At 37.4% G+C, this 25,933-nt stretch overlaps 1 pseudogene and 2 gene segments (V, D, J or C); all 3 read right to left on the bottom strand.

The window, feature by feature from the left end:
- Positions 1–8,804: 8,804 nt before the first annotated feature.
- On the bottom strand, positions 8,805–9,400 carry LOC103605933. The segment is given in 2 exon segments: positions 8,805–9,240; positions 9,351–9,400. Coding segments are annotated over 2 exon segments (486 nt in total).
- Positions 9,401–9,600: 200 nt separating this feature from the next.
- LOC103605932 lies at positions 9,601–14,770 on the bottom strand. The segment is given in 3 exon segments: positions 9,601–9,813; positions 14,188–14,465; positions 14,668–14,770. Coding segments are annotated over 3 exon segments (543 nt in total).
- A 9,850-nt stretch (positions 14,771–24,620) lies between these two features.
- Positions 24,621–25,547, bottom strand: LOC103605931 (annotated as a pseudogene).
- Between the last annotated feature and the right edge of the window lie 386 nt (positions 25,548–25,933).

Here is a 25,933-nt window from a genome sequence, read left to right as displayed (position 1 = left end):
ATTAAACAGCATTCTACTTAATGACATATGGGTCCAAGAAGAAATCAAACAGGAAATCAAAAAATTTATTGAAACTAATGAAAATAACGATACATCATACCAAAACTTGTGGGATACTGCAAAAGCAGTACTAAGGGGAAAATTTATCGCATTAAATGCTTACGTCAGAAGAATGGAAAGATGGCAAGTCAACAACCTAATACTTACCTCAGAAAAATGGAAAGCTGGCAAGTGAACAACCTAATACTTCACCTAAAAGAACTAGAAAAACAAGAACAATCCAAACACAAAGTTAGCTGATGGAAAGAAATCATTAAGATCAGAGCAGAACTTAATGAAATAGAAACCCAAAAAACAATGCAAAAGATTAACAAATCAAAAATTTGGTTTTTTGCAAAGATAAATAAAATTGACAAAACATTAGCATGGCTAACTAAAAAAAGAAGAGAGAAGATTCAAATAACAAAAATTAGAAATGAAAAAGGTGATATTACAACTGATTTGTAAGAAATACAAGGAATCATTCAAGACTACTATAAACAACTATATGCCAACAAATTTGAAAATGTGTAGTAAATGGATAAATTTCTGGATGCACACAAACAACCCAAACTGATCCAAGACAATCTAGAAAATCTGGACAGACCAATAACAACAAAAGAGAATGAAGCAGTTATCGGAAGGCTCCCAACAAAGAAAAGCCAAGGACCAGATGGATTCACAGCAGAATTCTACCAAACATTCAAAGAGGAATTGACACCAATTCTCTACAAACTATTCCAAAAGATTGAAACAGAGGCAATTCTCCCAAATTCATTCTATGAAGCAAACATCACCCTGATACCAAAACCAGGTAAAGATACAACTAAAAAAGAAAACTACAGGCCAATATCCTTGATGAATATAGATGCCAAAATCCTCAATAATATACTAGCTAATAGAACAGAGTAACACATATGCAAAATTATACACCATGATCAAATGGGATTCATCCAAGTGATGCAAGGTTGGTTCAACATATGCAAATCAGTAAATGTGTTACACATAGCAGTAAAATCAAACACAAGGACCATATGATCATCTCCATAGACCCTGAAAAAGCATTTGACAATATCAACACTCATTCATGATGAAGACTCTCTACAAGTTAGGTATAGATGGAAAGTATCTCAACATAATTAAAGCCAGTTATGATAAACACACTGCCAATATCATCCTCAATGGGAAATGTTGAAAGCTTTTCCTGTAAGAACAGGAACTAGACAAGGATGCCCACTCTTACCACTCCTATTCAACATAGTATTGGAAGTACTAGCCATAGCAGTCAGAGAAGAAAAGGAACTAAAGGGCATCCAGATGGGAAAAAATGAAGTCAAACTGTCCCTGTTTGCAGATGACAGGATCCTATAAATCGAACAGCCTAAAGCCTCTACAAAAAAACTCTTGGAGTTGATATGATTTCAGCAAAGTTGCAGGATACAAAATCAATGGACAAAACCCAGTAGCATTTCTATACTTCAACAGTGATAATGCAGAAAAAGAAATTAAGAAAGCTTGCCCATTTACAATAGCCACAAAAAAACATAAAATACTTAGGAACTGAGTTAACCAAGGATGTGAAAAATCTCTATAATGAGAACTAATAACCACTGCTGAGAGAAATTAAAGAGGACACAAGAAGATGTAAAGATATCCAATGTTCTTGGATTGGAAGAACCTATACTGTGAAAAATGTCCATACTGCCCAAAGTGATATACAAACTCAATGCAATCCCCATCAGAATTCTAGTGACACTTTTCTCAGAAATGGAAAAAAACTATCCAGATATTTATATGGAATAACAAAAGACCACGCATAGCCAAAGTGATTCTGAGGAAAAAAAAAAAAAAAGTAAACCTGTACGCATAACACTATCTTACTTTAAACTATACTATTATACTACAAAGCTATAATAACCCAAACAGCATGGTACTGGTATAAAATCAGACACACTGATCAATGGAATAGAATAGAGAATCCAGAAATCAACCCATGCACCTACAGCCATCTGATCTTTGACAAAGGCACCAAGCCTATACACTGGAGAATAGACTGCCTCTTCAGCAAATGGTGCTAGGATAACTGGATTTCCGTATACAGGAGAATGAAACTAAACCCCTATTTCTCATCATATACTAAAATCAACTCAAAATGGGTTAAAGAGCTGAATATACACACTGAAACAATAAAATTTCTTAAAGGAAACAGAGGAGAAACACTTCCGCAAGTAGGACTGGGCACAGACTTCATGAATACAACCCCAAAAGGATGGGCAACCAAAGGAAAAATAAACAAATGGGATTATATCAAACTAAAAAGCTTCTGCACAGCAAAAGAAACAAGTAACAGAGTTAAAAGACAACCAACATAGTGGGAGAAAATATTTACAAAATATACATCTGACAAAGGATTAATATCCAGAATATACAAGGAACTGAAACAACTTTACAACAAAAGAACAAGTAACTCAATTTAAAAATGAGCAAAAGAGCTAAATAGGCATTTCTCAAAGGATGATATACGAATGGCCAACAGACACATGAAAAAATGCTCAACATCACTCAGCATTTGGGAAATGCAAATCAAAACCACATTGACATACCATCTCACCCCAGTTAGGATAGCTAATATCCAAAAGACTGTGAATGATAAATGCTGGCAATTTTGCAGAGAAAAGGGAACTCTCATACATTGTTGGTGGGACTGCAAAATGGTGCAGCCTCTATGGAAAATGGTATTGAGGTTCCTCAAATAATTGCAAATAGATCTACCATTTAACCCAGCTATCCCACTTCTGGGAATATGCCCAGAGGAGTAGAAATCATCAAGTCGAATGTATACCTGTTCTCCAGTGTTCATTGCATCACTTTTTACAATAGCCAAGAGTTGGAGCCATCTCAAATGTCCATCATCAGATGAGTGGATACGGAAAATGTGGTGTATCCACACAATGGAATACTACTCTGTTATAAAATGAATGAAATACTGCCATTTGCAATGACATAGATGGACTTAAGAGAATTATATTAAGTGAAACAAGTCAGGCACAGAAAGATAAATATCACGTTCTCACTTATTTGTGGGAGATAAAATTAAATAAATACCCAAGTAAACTGGGATGGGGGAGGGAAGAAGACACAACAATTACAATTCCTTGAAGTTGATAGACAAGCAAACAGAAAGGCCATTGTTTGGAGGGATGGGGGAGAGGGAGAAGGGAGGAAGTTTTTATTAATGGGCCACAATAATCAACCACATTGTATTTTGAGAAAATAAAATAAAAATTTTTTAAAAGTAGAAATGCAAGAGAAGAAATTATGACTGATTCCACAGAAATTAAAAAAAACATGGCAGTACTATGAAAATTATGCACCAACAAATTTGGGTAACCTAGATAAAAATGTATAAATTTATAGAAACATGCAACCTACCAAGGCTGAATCATGAATAAATGGAATATGTGAGCAGACATATAACTAATAAGAAAATTAAATTGGGAATTTATAACCTCCCCAAAAGTAAAGCTTGATACCTGATGGACTTTCTAGTGAATTCTACCAAACATTTGAGAAAGAATTAAAGCAAGCTCTTCTCAAATATTGAAGAGGGAAAACTTCCAAACTCATATTATGAAGCCAGTTTTACCCTGATACCAAATCCAGACAAAGACACTACAAGAAAAGAAAATTACAGGCCAATGTTCCTGATGAATAGAGATTCAAAAATCTTCAAAATACTAGCAAACCAAATTCAACAGCTCATTAATAGCATTGTATACAATGACCAAGCAGAGATTATCCCTGAAAAGCCAGGATGGTTTAACATATGCAAATCAATTAATGTGACATACTACATAAAAAAAAATGATGGCTAAAAATCACCTAATCATGTCAACAGAAGCAGAAAGGACACCTGACAAAATACAAAACATTTTCATTCAGAACAATTCTCTGGGTGGCCTTAGACCAACTCAACTGTCGTCCCCTTCTTGCTTGTAGTGCTCAAGAATCTGGCTAAAAATCACCTAATCATGTCAACAGAAGCAGAAAGGACACCTGACAAAATACAAAACCTTTTCATTCAGAACAATTCTCTGGGTGGCCTTAGACCAACTCAACTGTCGTCCCCTTCTTGCTTGTAGTGCTCAAGAATAATTATATAATGTGCTGGGAATTTAACATTCTGAGATACAGAGGAACTGGCTAGAATAGCCTGACTCTATTCCAGAACCTCCTAGGATGTCCCTGAGTGCTTTAACCCAGCATGTCACACAATCCCAGGGTACAAAACCCAGAACATGCTGCTTTCCAGGGTCCCTCAGTAGGGCACAAGTAGGGCATGTGCAGATGAGACTCCATTCATCACAGGCAGCTTTTCTGAGCCTTGGGGGACTGACTTGCAATGAATCCTAAGCTTCTGTTTTTCCTTGCTGCTTATCTCTAAGTAATAAAATCACGTCATGTAACTTGTGGTAGGAATAGGTTTTCTGTCTCCCCAGACTCAGACAAGTTGGATTGGAAGATTTAATTTGTGCATACTACTCAAATAAATCTACAGATTCAATGCAATCCCTATCAAAATCCCAATGGAATTATTCCCAGAAATAGACAAAAAATTAAAATTTAATTCTAAAATTTATACAGAACCACAAGGGCCTGAATTTCTGAAACAATCTTGCAAAAGAAAGGAAAAACAATGCTGAAGGCATCCCACCTCCTGAGTTTAGAATACGTTACAAAGCTACAGTGAATATAACAGAGTGACCCTGTATAAACACCAACATGTAAACCAATGGAACAGATTAGAGAGCCCCCAAATAAACCCACACATATACATTCAACTGATCTTCAAAAAGGGTATCAAAAATACATAATGGGGAAAAATGATAGTCTCTTCAATGAATGGTGCTGGGAAAACTGGATATCCACTTACAAAAGAATGAAATTGAGCCCTTATTTAATACCATTCACAAAATTAACTCAAAATGGATTAAAGACTTAAACATAGACCTGAAACAATAAAACTCCTAGAAGAAAACATAAGGTAAAATCTTGCCATTGGTCTTGGCAATAACCAATTCCTGGATTTATACCAAAAGCACAGAAAATGAAAGCATAAGTAGATAATCAGGACTATATCCCGACTATAAAGCTTCTGCACAGGAAAGGAAATAATCAACAGAGCTAAAAGGAAACCAATGGAATTAATGAAAATCTTTGCAAGCCATATGTTTGATAAAGGGTTAATCTCCAAAATATATAAGGAACTCCTACAACTCAAAAGAAAATAATAATAATAATAACAACCTGATTAAAAAATGGGCAAAGGACTTGAGTAGACATTTCTTCAAAGAAGACATACGAATAGTCAAAAGTTCTATGAAAAAGTGCTCAACATCACTAATTATTATGTAAATGAGATATCACCACGAGATATCACCTCACACCTGTTAAGATGGCTATTACCAACAACAACAAAAACAAAACATGCTGGTGAGAATGTGGTGACATTGGAACTCTTGTAAACTATTGGTGGGAATGCAAAATGGTGCAGCCATTGTGAAAAAATAATAATTATCTGGAGGGTCCTTAAAAAATTAACAATAAAACTAATGTATGATCTAGCAATCCCACTATGGTTTTTATCCAAAAGCATTGAATTAAGGATCTTGATAAGATATTTGCCCTCCCATATTTATTGTAGCATTATTCATGTTGGCCAAGATATGAAAACAACCTAAATATTCATTGATGAATGAATGGATAAAGACAATGTGGTGTATACATACAGTGGAATATTATTCAGTCTTAAACAAGAATAATATCCTGCCATGTGCATCAACATGGACTAACCTGTGACATTATGCTAAGTAATATAAGACAGTCATAGTAGGACAAATGCTGCATGGTTCCACTTACATGAGGTATCTAAAATAGCTAAATTCATAGGAACAGAGAGTAGAATGGTGGTTGCCATGGGTTGACAGAAGGGAGAGATGAAGAGATGTTGATGAAGGGTGAAAAGTTCCAGTTATACAAGATGAATAAGTTCTAGAGATCTGTGATATAACATTGTGCTTATAGTTAACAACACTGAATTGTACACTTAAAAACTTAGGATAGCATGGGCCGGCCCCGTGGTGCGCTCAGGAGAGTGAGGCACTGGGAGCGCAGCAATGCTCCTGCTGCAGGTTCGGATCCTATATAGGAATGGCTTTATGCCTCCAGCTTTATTTATTCATTTTGTTCAGGATTGCTTTGGCTATTCAAAATCTTTTCTTGTTCCATATGAATGTTAGGATTGTTTTTTCTATTTCTGTGAAGAATGCCAATGGTATTTTCATGGGAATTGCATTTAATCTGACGATCGCTTTGTATAGTATGGACACTTTCACAATATTAGGTTTTTAAATCAAGGAGTATGAAATGTCTTTCCATCTTTTTGTGTCCTTAACTTCTTTCAGCAGTAATTTGTAGTTGTTGTTCTAGAGATCTTTTACCTCCTTAGTTAAATTTATTCCTAGATATTTTATTGTTTTGGTGACTATTGCAAATGGTCTAGCTTTCTGGATTTCTTTTTCTGTTAGTTCATTGCTGAAGTATAAAAATGCTAATGATTTTTGCACATTGATTTTGTATCCTGCAACTTTACTGAAATCATTTATCAATTCTAAGAGCTTTTTCACAGAGTCTTTAGGCTTCTCTGTATATAGGACCATGTCATCTGCAAACAGGGACAGTTTGACTTCATCTTTTCCACTCCAGATGCCCTTTATTTCTTTCTCTTGCCTGATTGCTCTGGCTAGTACTTCCAATACTATGTTAAACAGGAGTGGTGAGAGTGGGCATCCTTGTCTTGTTTCCATTCTTAAGAGAAAGGCTTTCAACTTTTCCCCATTCAGGATGATATTTGTGGTGGGTTTGTCATATCAAAACCTGTGGGATACTAAGACAGTATGAAGAGGGATGTTTATCACATTAAACACTTATATCAAAAGAATAGAAAGATTTCACATAACCTAATGCTGCATCTCAAAGAACTAGGAAAACAAGAACAATCCAATCCCAAATTTAGTGCATGGAAAGAAATAATTAAGATCAGAGCAGAACTAAATGAAATAGAAACAAACAGAAAAAATACAAAAGATCAATGAGACAAAAAGGGTTTTTTTTTTTTTGAGAAAATAAACAAAATAGACAAACCATTAGCTAGGCTAACTAAAAACATAAAGGACTCAAATAACAAAAATTAGATATGAAAAAGGAGACATTACAACTTCTGCCATAGAAATTCAAAGAATAATTAGAGACTACTACAAATAGCTATAAACCAACAAATTTGAAAACCTGGAGGAAATGGACAAATTTCTGGGCATGTACAAACTACTCAAACTGAGTCAAGAAGAAATAGAAAACCTGAACAGACTAATAACAAGAAATGAGATTGAAGCAGTAATCAGCAGTTTCCCAGCAAATAAAAGCCCAGTACCAGATGGCTTTCCTGCTGAATTGTATCAAACCTTTAAAGAAGAATTAATATCAATTCTCTTCAAACTATTCTGAAAAATTGAAACAGGCCATTCTCCCAAATTCATTTGATGAAGCCAGCATCACCCTGATATCAAAACCACACAAAAATACAACCAAAAAGAAGACTATAGGGCAATATTTTTGATGTACATGAATGCAAAAATCCTCAATAAAATATTATCAAAAAGAATACAGCAACTCATCAAAAAAATTCTTATACTACGATTAAGTGGGATTCATCCCAGGCATGCAAAGATGGTTCAACATATGCAAATCAATAAATGTGATACACCACCTCAACAAAATCATGGACAAAACCCATATGATTCTATAAATAGGCACAGAAAAAGCATTAGACAAAATTCAACATCGCTTCATGATAAAGACGCTCAGCAAATTAGGTATAGAAGGAAAGTGTCTCAACACAATAAAAGCCATATACAACAAACTCACCATCAGTATCATCCTGTAAACTTTGTTAGTGTGCTTTTTGAAACACAGGAAGTTTTGTTAAATGTGTAATTTTATATTATATCATAAATTTGTGTGAACTCAAACTAAAATGCCTTAGAACATTTTAGTAGTTGATCCTATTGTATTTGATATTCTTTTATATATTAATTGTCTCAAATATTTAATTTGGAAATCACTGGTATAGCTGTTTCAAAAAACGATTACAATCTGATGGGTATTTTTTTTTTTTTGGAAGGGGGCCGTCATAGGGAATTAAGAATTATGTTCCATTTGTTCACTTTTGTATAATGCTCACAAGATTAAAAATCTCAATATTATTCTAAGTTACTTTAAAAATATGTCAGTATCACACAGTGGGATGCTATGTATGTACTAGAAGTTAAGCTTCACATCTAGGTTGAGAATCTGTAGAACACTTATTGAGAATCTATGCTGCATAGCTTGTCAGCTAACATTATAACCAAGTGCTTTAGTTATCCAGGCATTGATCAAAACCAGAGACAGTGCCGATTATCATAATGAATGTTAGAAATGCATTTTTATTAAAATGTGGTTGCCTTTTTTACTTCAGAGCTCTGGCACTTTATATTTTCTTCAGAGTGGAGGGCGTGGGACTCGGAGTGGGAATGAAGAGTTTCTCCTGAAGAAATTCGTCAGAACTCCATCTGGGACAAAGTGTATCTGAATGTGGCAATGACATTGACACTGAAGCAACTATTCAGGAGACAAGCACTCCTCGGGGCTCAGCCTACCCTCCCTATTCATCTTCGCAGGAGGCACAGGAAAAACAGATCTTGAAAACTCCCCAGGTTGAGTTTTTGAGTCTCTGAGACTCCCAGTGTCTCAGGAGGTTTGTGTTCAGCTCCCCCTGCAGTCCCAGGCACTGTGTCACTCAGAGCACAGAAGTACTCAGCTGCGTCGCTCCAATGGGCTGAGGGTTTCTTCAGGTGGAAGGAGGTTTCACTCTGAAAAAATTCAGCCTCGAAACCTTTGATGCCTTTAACCAGGGTGTTCCCTGATGCATACTTCAGTACAAGCTGGAGTCCTTGGTTGGGGTATTGCACGTACCAGAGGAGATACGGTGAAAAAGAAGATGAGTAATTGCACCTCAGCTCCAGAGGGGCTTTTTCAGAGACAGTGAGGTGGCGGTCAGGCTGCGTCACTGACTGGGCTCCTGTTCCTCCTGCAATATCAATGCTGTGTAAGTAAAAGCAGCACCGACACGGCTATGAAGAAAGGTGTCTCTATTCAGATCCAATTTGAACACAGTCACTTTCGTGCAAAGAAGAAAGGGAATGAAATATTACTCACTCAGGGTAAAAATCACCGCAAGCACAGGGATGAGCAGCAGGAGCATGGCTGAGCAGTGGAAGTACTGCAAAATCCTGAACAGGTGGGACCCTAGCCGAGGTCACTGAGCCTCAGCAGCCAGGAGGAGTGGAGGGCTGGGCTGGACAAGCCCCTTGATTTGACAAGTGTGAAAAACGGTTAGAAAGAGGCTCTCCGTTAAGGAGACTGGATGCTTTCTGGCCTTGTGTTCTCGTCACAGGTTCCTATCTACACAGACATCAGTGAGGATGCATCAGCCACCTGCAGGGAGGAGGGGCTCAGAGGGTGAATAGGATCCACCTCTATAACAGATGTCTCCTGTGTGCAACATCGCCCTCTGGAGGCCAGCGGTGGGATCGACGATCCAACAGAGCTGTTTCCTCCTCGTTTCACAGATGTGATATCAAAACTTTTACAGAACTTGTTTCTTCCTTCCCGAATCTGCAATAATGTCACCTTCTGTAGTACATGGCATTAATCCTAAAATACATGAGAAATGTGAGTTGTGTAAAAATATAAGAGTAATTTGTTTTACAGAACTTGTTTCTTCCTTCCCGAATCTGCAATAATGTCACCTTCTGTAGTACATGGTATTAATCCTAAAATACATGAGAAATGTGAGTTGTGTAAAAATATAAGAGTAATTTGCTTCACTGAGAATTTAGTCACAGAACACAATATTCTAGACTTTGTAATACTATTGAGACCCTCTAAATATATATTTTTAAAGCCTTCCATTATGCAGAGAAGATCAATTGCTGCAGGCTGATCTGAGCTTCCTATGGCCCTTAGCTTCATCAGAGCGTGTAAAAGAGATTATTTCTTTATTTGGTGCTAAAGGAAATAAATAAATTAGACAAGAGACTGATACTTAAATCAACCTGGACCAAATTGTCAATTAATTCATTAATACAAATTAATAAAGACAATAGTTTTCTCTGTCAAGCAGAAAAAGTGTTGAAGACTCCCTGGGTTCCGTTCAACAAGTTTGATATTTGTAAGGCTAGGAGGAAATAACTTTTTTCATGTTTTAAAAAAGAGAGAGTCCTGTTTCAATTGTCAATGCTCAGAATAAACTGATATATTACGCCAAATTATGGGGATGCCACACTATATAGAACATTGACAGAGGCCCATCTGTGGAGAAACCAGAACAGGAGAACCATAAGGGTAAGGAAAATATGACATGTAGATAGTGATTCTGGAAACAATTAAGGAGAGAAAAAGAAAAGTGAACCTACACGAACTCAATAAAGCTGGAAGGAATGCAACCAGCAGACCAGAAACGAGAGGAAGTTGTGGAAGGTATAGAAGATGTGGGAGACACTGACAGTGACACTGCACAGAGCTAAGCAAGCAGCAGCCCGTGTGGGTGGGGCACAGGGCCTGTGGAACAGGGGCAGTCTGCTGTATGTGCTAAGGATAAGATGAAAATCTGAGGGAGAAGACATCCTCACACAATCTAGTTCAGCATAGAGATCACTGAATTCTAAAAGTGAAATAACAAACTAAGGAAAAAATCACAGACAAAATGAGAATCTGGCCAACAGGGATCCTTTTCACAAAGTCAGAACAAACTTACTCCTTTCTATATACTCCATTGGCTTGGAGCAGTCTGAAATTAGTTGTCCCTTGGGCTTCTGATCTATGCCTTGATACTCCCTATAGATTTTCCCTCACATGTACAGTCAAATTGTACAATTTGAAATTTTAAATGTTACTAAGCTGTACTTCTGATTTAAAATTTCTAATTAAGCATATGTACTCTCTTCTTATTTCTCCAAAATTTATACTGAAATAGAATTTATAATTATAAACAGGATGAACCTAAGTCTGTAATGTTAAATGTAATAAAAAGATGTAATATATCAATAATTGTAATTAGATGGAAAGTAGATGTGAGCAACTTGATGGATAAAACAGAGGAGAAAAGAACAGCCCAGAATGAACTATGAGGAGATTATGGAAGAAATGTGAATAAAGGAAACCTACTCCTTGGTATTCTGAAGAGGTTCTGGGTTGAGAAAAAGTAGGTCTGATGGAGCGTGAGAGGGACAGAACACAAAGGTTAACTGAGGGGTAATATGTGCAATAGGTACACCAGCCTCCCTGTGAACTCTCCAACCTGCTGATGTACTTATGTGTGACAGAATAGTAGGACAGTCTTTACCCGGGGCATCTAATCTTCACTAAAGTTGAAATGAACCACCTGAGAAGGCTAAAGTTTTTAGTGTGAATAGTTGACAGAGTTAAACCACCTTCAAGCTGACATTAGGTGCAGAAAAAGGAGAGTAGAAACTTAATTGCCAGTTCTCTGCTCATTCATCCTAGTAAGAAGCCTGCCAATTCACATGATGTGCCCACATGCCCATAGTGCTGACCAAGCAACCCATTCAATAAGAAACCTATCGGGGAACATGGCACAATGGCATAAGGAGTCCATCCTGCCACCCAGTCCTTCATTCTTAAATACAAACCAAGGACAATATAACGTTAGTTGTTTATAAGTAGAGATGGTATCTCTTTCTGTTGGTCTCTCTACACATGGTACCAAGAGTCATCAATTGTGTATCATCAGAGTAATTTCTATCTGAAAACAAAGTGATGGACAGAATGTCGGGTAATCATTCCCAAAAGGAACTAAGATAATATGCTGGTTCCCTATTTACTATTCTTAACATCCTGAGTCTTAGCTTTGAAAAATATTTCCTTATATTTACTCCTTGTATTTATTTAGATCTTTTCTGTTAATAAGTGCTTTAACATACATTATTTCAGCTCTTCAAGATTCATAAGACCAGCTGTATAACTGCAGTAAATAAAGAAAAAAATAAAATTTAGAACACAATAATTATAAAGCCTACCATTTGATGAATGCTGCTCACGTATCCGGAGAGTTCCATGTTAATAGCTGGCACTGTTGGTACCCAGCCTCGATCCCTTTTCCCAGGCCAGTGTAGCCAATCCTCAGCTGCTGTGAGTGTTGCCTACTGTTGCCTCACTGTTGTCCCTTCCCTAGAAAATTGACCTCTTCCACTGAGTCATGATTGTCCAGTATGCTCCAAGAAAGACCACAGTCAATGAGTACTTTATTCTTATGCACAAAAGCTCAGCAGTGTGGCTCCCTTGCCTCAAGATGGGAGGGATTTCCAAGAAAGACCACAGTCAATGAGTACTTTATTCTTATGCACAAAAGCTCAGCAGTGTGGCCCCCTTGTCTCAAGATGGAAGGGATCGACTCTATCTTGAGGGGTCAATTCATGCCCCAGAGCTCCCCATGAGATCAGGCTGAATCAAGACTCCAGCTGAACCATGTCCCTGCTGGGACTTTACCCCTGTGTCAACCTGTTTTCCTCAATAAATTATGGACAGAGAATTCCCAATTCAGGCTCTGCTTTTAAGGAACTCATCCTAAAACCATACATTATCTCATTTAATCCTGAAACCAATCTTGAAACATGTAATAGTACAGCTCAAGATCAAATGGCCCATTAGTAACATAATAGATATTCAAATAGCACCACACCCAGGTTCCTTCCAGGGTGCCATGACAATAAAAGACACACAATAAAAGGGCAACTAAAATTTAAGGGTCTTGGTTTCAGTGCAACTTTCTGCTTTTCCTCACTGTCTTTTAAATCTGTCTTCCGTGACTTGGAAATATTTGTTCAAAGTCCTCAGTTCTGCAGATTTAGCATTTGAAGCAAATCCTAATTGGGTAGCACCTTTTCATCAGTGACTATGTGAACAAAACTGAACAGAAATCTTAATTTCCCATTTCCAGGTTATTTCCACCTCCTGGACTACATAAACAATGTCATTAGTAACAGATTACAACCAATAGAAATTTGAGTTCTATTCTGTTTTTACCCCAAAATGGCAACATAAACCCTCTCTAATCTTTAATCTCTGTGACTGTCTAGGCTTTTTGCTTTAACTACTTCTTACCCTATGACTCTAGTCCTTCCATCTATCCATCAAACTTATCCTTTTCTAATCCAGGAGTGGAGTTGCAGCTGAGGGTAGAGATGGGGTGGGGAGATATAGCTAAAATAATTTATGACTTACAACTTTTCACAGTTTTTTTTTATGATTCCTTTCTTCCTTTTGCATTTCTGTTTTGCCATTGCATTCCTGAAGCGATGACTGTCAAATGCCTTGGTAACTAAATGGGGAAGGAGTAAGGTGAGGAAAAGGAAGAAGCAAGGTAAGGAACTGTGAGGGAATATCTATTATCATATTAAAATGTTTTCTTATATGTAAAAAGAATCATAAAACCAATCCCATTAAGTAAAGTTGTGGCATAAAACTAGAGTGGACATCAAGATGTACATGTTAAATATGTGCACCTTTCTGTATATCAATCATACATCAACAAAAGAAAAAAAGAGGAAGAAAAGACTCTTTTGGAGGTGCTGGATATGTTTAAGGCATAGACTGTGGTGATGGTGTCACGAGTTTTACATATCTTCAAACTCATCAAGATGTACAGATTAAATATGTCCTCCTTTTTTTCTACGTCAACCATACCTCGACAAAATAAAAAGTTTTAAAGTAAAGTGGAGAGAGAAGACTGGAAAATATTTCAACCAGACCAATATTGTGTCTTTAATTTCCCTTCAGGGCCAATTATCTTCAGAAATATGAAAATACTTCCCTAATCAATGAAACACTCCATACTATTAATTTCCATTTGCATCTAGAGAGCAAACAGAATTTCTCTGCCCTATAATCTAAGCCCTATATTGGGTACTCCTGGGACCCCATAAGGTTTGGGTACAGGTGGCAGGTGTCTGGGGAGCACTGTGTGCTCACTGCACAGAGGTATGTGGCTGAGTCTCTGGGCTGGGAGTCTCTGATGAGCAGGGAAACATACAGGCTGGCTTTATTGAGCTGCACTGTAAATCTTCCTTCTACTTTGTCACCATTGGAGTATGTGGACATCAGCAACTCAGGGCCTTTCCCAGAATACTGCCTGTACCACAGGAAGGACTGAGAAGCACGGTCACTGTAAGTGCAGTTGAGAGGGGCAGTGGCTCCCTCTGGAACACTGAGGGATTCAGGATTCTGCTCCACCTCCAGGCTCCTCACACCTGTGCAAAAAGATGACGGTCAGAAAAGAAGACTGGATGGATAGAGGATGCTTACTCTCCAGAATTTAATTATCTTTTTCCCAGCTTCACACCCTCATTTAGTTAGAGGGGAAAAACATCCATGTTTCTACCCAAGGGCCTAGAATAGACAATAACTCCAAATTTTGTACTTTAAGTTCCCACAGAGGTGCCCAAAACTCACAGCTTAATCGAAGCCACAGGATCACCAGTAAAACTCTCAAGGATTTCTTCATTCTTCTCTCCTCTGGTTTACTGAGGACTCAAATTTTACAACCTTAAAAAATTATTCTAGTTCAGATGTTTCTAATTCTTCTGCTTTAAGAAACATGAAAAGAATCTGTTCTACCAATTAGAAAAATGATTCTTTTCACCAGCCCTGCTACTCTGCCAAACCACTCCCTCGTCTCTCTCTCTCTCTCTCTCTCTCTCTCACACACACACACACACACACACACACACACACACACACACACACACACACACACACGAGCCCTTGAGCGCTTTCCTCAGGATTCCTGAGAAAACACTGCCCTCATGTGGACTCTTGATGGTGATCAAAGAAAATTCAAATGCAGACTCTTGTTATGTGGGCTGTTAAAGGTAAAAATCTAACACTTTAGTTAAATTAAATACTTAAGAAGCATTTGGTCCTGGTAAACATGTGTGGCAGGCTGGAGGGAGGGAGCATATGCCTATATGGATTTTATATCTAAGGTCAGCTCTTGTCTGAGTTAGAGCAGTTATTCCAAATAGGTACTTTCCTACACTGAAAAATCAGTCACAATGTATCCTGTTATGGAAATTTGGGTGAGGTTTTTGTGATTCAAGGAGCATTTCGTATTGCACAGCTTCTCTCTGTATCAGGCCAGATACCCCTCCCTATATGGATTTTATATCTAAGGTCAGCTCTTGTCTGAGTTAGAGCAGTTATTCCAAATAGCTACTTTCCTACACTGAAAAATCAGTCACAATGTATTCTGTTATGGAAATTTGGGTGAGGTTTTTGTGATTCAAGGAGCATTTCGTATTGCACAGCTTCTCTCTGTATCAGGCCAGATACCCCTCTACCACTCCCTCATCTCCAATTTGAAAGGAAATTTCTTGTGACTTGAAAGAATCCTTTCAAAACAGAATGGCTGAAAATCTGGCTGAATATGCATGGTTCCAGCTCACAGGCTAGGCAACACTTTTCTAATAATACCAAGGACTAAGGAGCTTGGAGTTCTTCATTCCATTTTGCACCAATAAAATATCTTTGTCAAAAGATCCCTTACTTGGGTTAGTGCAATAGAGATGAAACTGCCTTCAGTACCTAGACTCGAAATAAAACCCAATGTACCTGTTTATTCATCTGATTCTCTTATTCCCCTCTCTTGTGTAAGATATTTAGGAATTAATTTTGAAAGCTAATGGATCTGGTCTCTCCCTCTGCCTTTTCATCATAACCTTACCACCAAACAGATCTATCAGAGGGCTATCTATGCAAGAAGCTTAACTGGATACACAGAGAAACAAGCACAGACAACTACTGTTCCTCCTCTGTCCCACAGCCTGCTTTGTGTCCTGCAGGAGCTGGTGGCTGGAGACCAGCAATGCAGTGAGGCCTTTTCTACTCAAGAGTCAGGTAATCAGCATCCACCAAGGTGCCCTGGTCAGACCCTTCCCATTCTCACAGACAACTGTGTAAGATACAGAATGTGGGAGAAGATGCTAATACTGAAATCCTTTTCTCCAAGAGTACTCAGTACTTGACAGAAATCACAGCAGCCATGTCTCAGTAAATGTGAAAAATCAAAGGAGGAGTAACAGCAACACAACTTGGCAACCACCACAGCCTTGGGAAATTTATGAAAACCAAACATAAGGCCTTAAAAATAGAACGTGGACCCACAGCACAGTCTTAGTAAGAAGAATTCCTCTTTGTCAGATTTATAACAAAAGATAATATAAACCCATTAAAAGATCAAATGTGGTGGTGGTGCCAAAATATTAGCAAAGTGCCAGAATTCATATAGCATCCAAGTTGTCCTGCAAAAACTTCTGTGCCTAATGATGTGAACCACCCCTCCCGCCAGATGCCTGAAGAACAGGGTTCTGTCAATCAACCAAAAAGGAAAATGATAGCCCTCTGCCCCATTTGTTTGAAACTGTCTTCACTTTCCAAAGTAATATATTTTCAGATATGTCTTATGAACCTCAAAGTACTAGAAAGCAAGTTCCCATTCAAAGGCAATTTATCTTAAGAAAAACGCTACTATAAATGGTACTAATTTTGTGTTATTTGAAATATGTAAGTCATATTAAAAACATCAAAAAGGAGATTTTTGCACATGTGAAAACATACACACATCTTTACCCACTGTGTTTCTGTTAACATACATCTATAATTATTGTTTATGCATTTGTCTTTAAGTCATGGGGGAGAAAAGAAGAGATTAAAATTAAAAATTAAAAAATACTGACTTTATATTTACCTAGGTAGTTACCTTTACTGTTGTTCCTTATTTTTTCTGTGGCTTCAAGTTACTATCTAGTGCTATTTCGTTTCAGCCTGAAAGGTTCCCTTTTGGGTTTCTTGTAGGTAAGATCCACAATTATGAACACTCTCAAGTTTTGTTTATCTTGGAATGTCTTAATTTCCCCTTTATTTTTGAAAAAGTTTTGCCATATGCAGTCAGCCCTACATATTTTTGGATTCCACATCCGTGGATTCAACGAACCATGGATCTAAAATATTCAAAAAATAAAAATTAACAATATGACAGTAAAATAATGCAAATTAAAAAAACATATTATAACAACATTTTACATAGCATTTACATTGTATTATGTATCATAGGTAATCTAGAAGTGATTCATAGTATACAGGGGATGAGTGTAGGTTATATGCAAATACTACATCCTTTATATAAGGGACTTTAGCATCCTTGGCTTTTGTTATCTGCAGAGGGTTGTGGAGCGAGACCTCCAGGGATAACAAGGGATGATTATGTAGAATTATTGTTTTTTTTTCTTTCAGCTCTTTAAATGTATCAGTCCATTGCCTTCAACTTCCATTATTTCTGATGAGAAATTATGGCTAATCTTATTAAGGATTCCTTGCATATTATTAGTCACTTCTTTCTTGCAGCTTTCAAGATTCTCAATTTGTCTTTGTCATTTGACAGTTAGATTACGATGTCCCTCACTGTGGATTATTTTTTATTATTTTTTTATTTTTTGCCTTTATCTTACTTGGTGCTTGTTGAACTTCTTGGATGTGTAAATTCATGAATTCAATCAAATTTGGGAAGGTTTTGATCATTATTTTGTCAAGTATTCTTCCTCCCCCTTAATCTCTGTTCTCATTTTCTCATACTCCTGTTATACTTATGTCTGTACATTTTATAATGTCCCGCGGTCTGTTTGGCTCTGTTCATTTTACTTTCTTTCTATTCTCCTCCTCAAACTGTATTATTTCAATTGATTACATTCGAGTTAGTGGGTTCTTTCTCTTGCCTGCCTATATCTGCTGTTGAAACCCTCTTGTAAAAATTTCTAGAGAAAATTTCCTCTACATAGGCATTTCTCTGTTCTGAGAGAATTTTGAGTTATGTGAAATATAGGCAAGTTCTTTGCATTAGTCCTTCAGGTCTTTCTCTACAGTAGTGATATTTGAGCTGGGACCTGATGGATGAAGATGAGTCAGGCTCTCCAGATTTGAAGGAAGAACATTTCAGATGGATGAAACAGTAAGACTCTATGTGGCAAATGACATGGCAAGTTCAGAGAATTGAGAGGAAACCAGTGTTGGTTCTGCACACAGAGCCAGGAAAAGAGAGCTAAAAGCTGAGATTTAAGAGTCAGGAGAGGTTCAAATTATGCAGAACCCTGTATATCACAAGCCTAAAATTTGCATTTTTTTTCTAGGAGCAATAGGAAGTTTTTGAAACATTTAAGGCAAGTAGAGATAGCTTTTGATGTATGCTTTTAGAAAAGTCACTCTGAAAACCAGTTAGATTGGTGCTTCTCAAACTTTTAAGTGATAGGATCACCTGGGGATCTTGTCAAATGAAGATTCGAATTCAACTGGTCTGGGATGGAGCCTGGGATTCTGCACAAGTTCTGAGACTGCTTGTCCACACTTTGAGTAGCAAGGTGTATTAGTCCATTTCTATTGCTTATAACAAAATACATGGAACTGGATAATTTGTGAAAAAACAATATTTATTGCTTACATTTTCTGAGGCTGGGAAGTCCAATGTCCAGGGAACACAGCTGGTAAAGGCATTGGTAGTGGTGACAGTGATGGCAGAGTAACACATTGTAGAAAATGGTGGAGCAGAGAGAGCAGAGCTCTCCTCTCTTTTCTTTCAAAGTCCTCAGAACCACACCCCTGACCACCATTTTTAACCCATTCACTCCTGCAGGGCCCTACATTCCAATCACCTCTTCAAGGCTACACCTTTCAATTACCATAATAGGATTTCCCACCCTCTTAACAGTCACAGTAGGGGCTAGGTTTCTAATACATAAACCTTAGGGGACACAATTCAAGCTTCAGTGAGTTCTGGGGGACATAATTCAATCCATTATATTCTGCCCCTGCCCCCGCAACTCATGTCCTTTTCACATGCAAAGACATTCATTTCATTCCCAAAGTCTTAAACTGTTTCAACTCAAGAGTCCAAAGTTCAAAGTCCCATCTGTGAAATCAATACAAGTTATCTACTTACGAGATATAGTGGTGGAACAAACACAAGGATATAGAGAATAAATTGCCTGGAGAGAAAAGAGACCAGCTAGAAGTTAATTTGGACCAGGACAGTGTTTCTCAAACTTTATTTGTTTTAATATTGTACCATATGAAAGGATACTTATTCTATGTGGTGGACTCTAATGTTTTCTAATCCTGTTTTATTTATTTTTTAACAACAAAAGGTATAACCTCACAGGCTAAAAGAAAAAAAATTAAAACATTGTAAAAATTTTTACTTAAAATGAAAACTACTTTAAAATAAAATGTCCATAATTGGTAATGTGCTGGAAAATCAGCATCATCATGTACTACTGATGAAATCACAATTTGGTGAAAAATATCTTTAAGGAAATTAGGCATTCACTGCCACATATTTCACCTTATTTAAGTGACTCCATTTCCATTAAAGCAATAACTTTAATGAAGTTCATAAAACACATTGATTATGATACTGGATAATTGGAAACAATACCAAAAATTGACTAATTTTAAGATATATAAATCTATATAATGGAATCTAGGAAATCATTTAAAATTATGCTCTCAATATATGTTTCCTGGCATGGAAATATCTAATTATGATGTTAAGAGAAATAAGCACATTTTGGATATATTATAAACCACTTTTACAGAAAACTATATAGCAGCTGTATATGTGTGGCAAAAAATTTTTTTAAATGGCAATAGTTGTCATTTCTAGGTCATGAAATTATGGAAGTGCTCTATTTTTTTGTGTGTTTATGTTTTCTAACCTATTCAAATGAACACATGTGATTAAATAATAAAAATTTATTTTTGTTTAAATGTACAACACACAACTCCTTCCTCCAAACCCTGGATCCTGCTTTACATCTTTTGTGGAAAAATCTACTGACAAGGGGTCAGAATGCCTGGATTCTACTCCTAACTTCCATTCTGCTGTGCGTCATCCTTTGAGTGAGTCTTGCAATGCCTATGGGTCCTCATTCTCACATCTCTTAAATGAGGGGCATGGGCTGGATCAGGATTTCCTTAAGTGTGATTGACACAAGAGGTCATGTTAAGCAGTACACACATGAACTTTTTAATCGTTACACATATAATGTCATTTTAATTTGTATTAGGAAAAAAATACAACCAGCACATCAAATATGTGGTTTTACAGATAGTAGCATTTAAAAATAAGGATAATTTTTATGTAGTTGTCTTTAAAGTCTATTTAATATAAAAGCCAATTTTATATTAAACTAAGTAAATAATGGTATAGGTGGCACACAGACACAGAAACTATCATGAAGATTATGAACCAATGTGTAAAATGCTCCTGGTGAGGGTACATGTGTTAGTCCATTTCTGTTGCTTATAACAAGATATCTGGAGCTGGGTAATTTATAAAGAAAACAAAATTTATTGCTTACAGTTTCAGAGGCTGGGAAGTCCAAAGCCCAGGGAACACATCTGGTGAGGGTTCTTTATAGTGGTGGCTTTATAGTAATGCAGGGGTCTCACATGGCAGGACGGCAGAGCAGAGAGAGCAGTAGCTCTCCATTCACTCTCCTTTTAAAGCCCTCAGAACCATGCCCATGACCACCATTTTTAATCTACTCACTAGGCTTGGTCTTTAGAATCTAATTACCTCTTCAAGGCCCCACTTTTCAATTACCATAATAAGATTTCCTACCTTCTTAACACTGTCACAGTGGGAGTCAAGTCTTGGGGGTCACTCAATCCAATTACAGCTTGGTGAACACTTACTTCATGGACTCAGAGCCTGTGTCACGAAGGGGTCTTCCCTCTTAGAGTAATGGCAGAGCAGGGTAAGTGATCTGTGGGCAAACAGGCCCAGGACCTGTACAATCACATTGAGGAAAGAAATAACAACAAAAGAAAATTTAATTTAACATAAATTGAGATCCAGCACATAAAGGAGATGGTATACTATACATCACTTCTGTTTGGAAACAGAGATTATAAAGAAAATTTCCTACAAAGAAAGAAAACACCTTCATGCTCACCTGTGAGAGGCCCAGCTACAGGGTTGTGGTACAGGCGACAGGTGCTTGTGGAACACTCTGCCTCAAAGCACAGAAATAGGTGGCTGAATATCCAGTATAAGAGGTTGGGGTATTCAAAACACTATAAAACTTCTCTTTTCCAAGCAGTTCTTTAAGATTTCTGTTTGCTTACTCTTTCTGGCTTGATTAATTAAGGTCAAAGATAAAATGCTTTCCCAGGATACTGCTGGAACCAATAGACCTTGCAGAACATTCTCTCTTGATAAGTACAGATAAGTATGGTATGTATTCTCTCCTGGGTGCTCAGGAATGAAGGACTCTGCTCCAGCATATGTAGGCTGCTCACCCCTGTTTAAACAGAGAACCACAGGCAGAGGGGATTCATTAGTGGCTGACTACCTTTTGAAGATGTATTCATAGTCCCCACAAGTGATCATAGTAGCTCTAACCACCCTTCTATAACTTTCAGACCTATGGAGAAGATTACTACAATCTGCTTTTTGTATTGATATCTGCAGAGCCCACCAACTCACAGCACAGGTGCCAAGAGAAAATCACGAAGGAAATTCCCAAGGGCTTCTCCATTATACTGTTCATCAGACTCACAGAGGACTCTGGTTGGGGTTTGAGAGTCCTCAAACACTACTAAGACAGATAGCATGTTTCTCTGAGTGTATATTCTTAGTTCTATTGTTGCGGGAAGTTGAGAGTCTGTTCTCATTTTTTTTTTTTAATATTATAGAAGCTTTAATAATATTCCTTATTATCAGCTAACCCTTACTGAACATTTACTATGGGACAGAATTTCACATATATTAATTCATTTAATCCCCACTATGACTGGGAACAGAAAAGCTAAGTAAGTTGGCCACGGTCACACAGATACAGGCATTCAAGATCAAATTCAAACCCAGGCAATCAGGCTCCTAAATCCTTGCTCTTAACAATTCATTTTGCTACTTCTCTTTTTCATTCCATAATCAACAAGTCAAATGATAAATGGTGACATTTCCTCTGTGTTAATTGAAATGCTCACTTGTTAATGAGTTTGTGAAAATATGAACTATATCTCATGGAGTCAACTGAGCAGGACTCACAGCACAGCACCACTTTGTTTCAAAGACACCATGAATCTGAGTAAATGAGAGAGGACACAGAGAAGACACACTGTCCTTGTGAACCTCCTTAAGAAAGTAGAGAATGAAATTTGGAGGAGAGGATACCAAAAAGATACTACTAAGAACTATAGTCAATTTTGATTACTTGGATGCTGTGACTTCCACTGTCATATGAGACATAAGTAATTCACTCATACGATAAGACAAATATCATCTGTGTTTATATTAAGAGTTCTCCTCTGTAGTTAATTACCAGAAAATAAAAGGATTTGTTGTGGTGGTATTTGGAGAAAGTTCAATAATTTATACATAATAATGAGTTTAGAGCAGGAGAATTGTCGCTGGATGAAAAAAACAAATGTTTTGGAAAAGGTTTAAATTTTTAAGACTTTGTATAATTGAGAGGAAACTGAAACAGAAAATCCTTTTCAGCACACTTAAAAGAGAAAAATAAAATTTTAGCAGTGTCATTTACCCCTTATTTTTACGTACTGTTTTTAAAATGTTTTGCTGAGTTCAGACAGAGCAACCATCAGGCTCTCAGCACCTGTACCAATGCCCTCGTGGAATTTAATAGACATAATGCAAAAGTAAAAAATCCAGAGTTCTCAGTGCCTCCTTCTCACCAAGCAGTAGCAACTCTTGTCATGAAGGCAGGAAAGAGGTCATGGCCTATGGTGGCCTGATTCCTCTTCCCAGGAAAAGCAGGAATGGATTCCCTGGTCTCCAGCATCAGTTGCATATCCCTCATAGTGACTCAGGGACTGAGTTGGGATTATTGATGGAGAATCTTCTTACATCTGCTGTCATGATCTCAGAAACTGATAAACATAAGGATAAGCAGGATGTCCTAAGAAGGAAGCTAATGAACTTTAAATTTGCAAGTGAGCTATCTGGTTATGAGGCAATCTCCACTGGTGGGCAAAAGGATGAACCAAAATTGCATTTTTAGTAAAATAGCTCAGAAAAAGTTCTTCTTTACCTTTCTGTACTTGAATCCAGACTTACTTGAGGTTTATTTTTTATTTGTACATTCAGATTTTTGAATGAATTAATTAATAATTTACATAGAAGAAATCTTAATACTTGGAAGGAGGTGCAGAACAGGAAGAAATGTCTGATTAGTGAACACATTTAGCTTTACTTTTAGCTTTAGAATTCAAAGCGTTTTTGAAGTATTGATACTTGAGCAATATCTACACTAGTTACAAAGTCAGTTCAGGTCTTGGTTTCATGTATTCACAAGTTATCAATTCACTAAGCCTTATAAAGGAACTAACATGTAGGCCCCACACAATAACTAGTCAATCTTAGTCACCCATTTCCTGAAATGTATAGTCATCTTTACTTTTCTATTTATGTAAGTTGAGGATGACAGATCACTACCATTCTTTCAAATTTTGTTTAAGACATTTGTTTTTTGTTTTTTTAAAAACCTTTATTTTGATGGAAGCATAACATGTGAACTATAGAAAATTAGAAGTATAGACAAAGTAAGATAGAATATAAATAAAAATATTATATTTCTACCACTTACAGATTACCATTTTTAGTACCTTAGTGTATATTCTTTCTGTTTTTATCAGTTGATATTTACCTTCCCAATAAGTAATTATCTCATCTAATTCTAAAATCATATTTAAATCGCTAATTTGTGCAAACCAGTGTTCACAGTTGTACATAGTCTTTTTTCTAAAGCACTGCTAGTTGAAAAGCCAGGGGCAGTTGTTTGTTGCTTTACTGTGGCTGTGCCTGCCCGTGTCACGCTGGGAGAAAAGTCTGGGCAGAAATGTCCTCCAAAGGAGCAGTGGCAGGAGGTGATAAGAGAGTTGGTGCAGCACCTGGAAAGGTATTTTGATCTGGAGCATGGTTTAATGGTGAAGCAGCTCTGTCCCTACAGGATGCTTTCTGAGAACTTGAATATCCATGTAATGAGGCCTGAATATCTGTCAGGGGAAGGAAAGTTATCAGATATTGTCATCAGCCATATCAACTTGCTCCTCTTCCATGTAGCCAACATTCTACTGGCGGCTATAACCCAGGCAGAGTTGGTCTCTCTCTTCTAACCAAAACTATCATCTACTTCAATAGCAGTAACACAGCATGACAGTCTTACCTTTCGAAATAGCCAGATGTGGCAGCTAACTTTATTGTAGAGAGAGGATAATTTTATGCTATGTAGATATTTAGGCTCAAGTTCAAACCCAGTCATGTCTGAGAGAGATATACCAGCTCACTTGTGAAGTTATATACAGCATAAAAAAATAATGTTCTGCTCCATCTCCTAAGACTCCTTGACAACCTCCAGGTGCAGGTCTGGGTACTGGCTGCAAGTGCCTGGGGAGCATGGAGCACTCACCACGCAGATGTAGGAGGCTGAATTGCTGAACTGGGAGGCTATGATGTGCAGAGAGCTTCCTGTGGTGGTCGCATCCAGAATTGTCATGGAAACCAGTGCCTGGGGAGCATGGAGCACTCACCACGCAGATGTAGGAGGCTGAATTGCTGAACTGGGTGGCTATGATGTGCAGAGAGCTTCCTGTGGTGGTCGCATCCAGAATTGTCATGGAAACTTTCTGTTTGGCTTTTTGCTCTCACTATAAATCGTCGTGATTGTCAGGGAAAGAGGACATCTCCCAGTATCGTTTGTACCACCGTGAGTTGTTAAAAGAGCTCACTGTATAATTGCATTGAAGAGTGCAGTTCTCTCCCTCTAGGATGATCAGGGACTGAGGACTCTCCTCCACTTGGTTTTTGCCACTCAACCCCGTTCAGAAAGCAAAGTGAGATTCAGGAAATCAATCAGTCTTAATGCTTTCTAATTTGCCTTCCTTCTTTACTCCCCACAATGAATCCCAGATGAATGAGAAAATGACCCATTTTCTTTCCTCCTTCTACCCCAATGCATTACACCTTTGCCCCAAATCCTAAGAAAGTGTTCCCTAGACTTCCTATGTCAACTGGCTAAAACTCTCCACTAACTTACAACAAAAATAAAGCCACAAGACCACTAAGTAGGTCCTCAGATGCCTCTCTATTCTTATTCTGCAGAGGTCTGCCCCCAAAAGAGCCAATTGTCTATTTAACATCTTTTTTTTTTAAGCGTTAAACAAAAGGAGTCTTAGGGAGTATTCCCAGTCAATCGGAGACCAGATATAGCTATGCTAAACACATTGGCACCTACAGGCAGGACCGAAGCAAATGCTGCCATCTTGGGATCAGAGCTACAGGTGCTCAAAACCTCTGATTAAGCATTTTGCTGTATCCTTCTTGCTATTTGCAAAATGATATACAATATAAGCTTCTATATGTCTATATATAAGCATAGCAGATTAATAATTAAGACATATGTTTGAGACTTCAGTCTGAATTCTGGCTCTATGTGATATTGGATAAAGGGTTAAGCCTCAGCTTTCTCATCTAAAAACAGGTGTAGTAACACTTACTTAAACATTTTTGAGAGATTTAAAAAAGATAATTCATGTAAAGGGCCTATGGTAGTGGCTAGCATGAACTTAGCCCTCAAATAAAATGTAAGCTCCCTTAGAATAGGGATTTTTATCTGTTCTCTACTAGATCCTCAGTTGCTAGAATAGG

This window comes from Galeopterus variegatus, unplaced genomic scaffold, assembly GCF_000696425.1.
Source record: "Galeopterus variegatus unplaced genomic scaffold, G_variegatus-3.0.2 Scaffold6184, whole genome shotgun sequence".
Taxonomy (NCBI): domain Eukaryota; kingdom Metazoa; phylum Chordata; class Mammalia; order Dermoptera; family Cynocephalidae; genus Galeopterus; species Galeopterus variegatus.
This window is presented reverse-complemented; position numbering and strand designations above follow the sequence as displayed.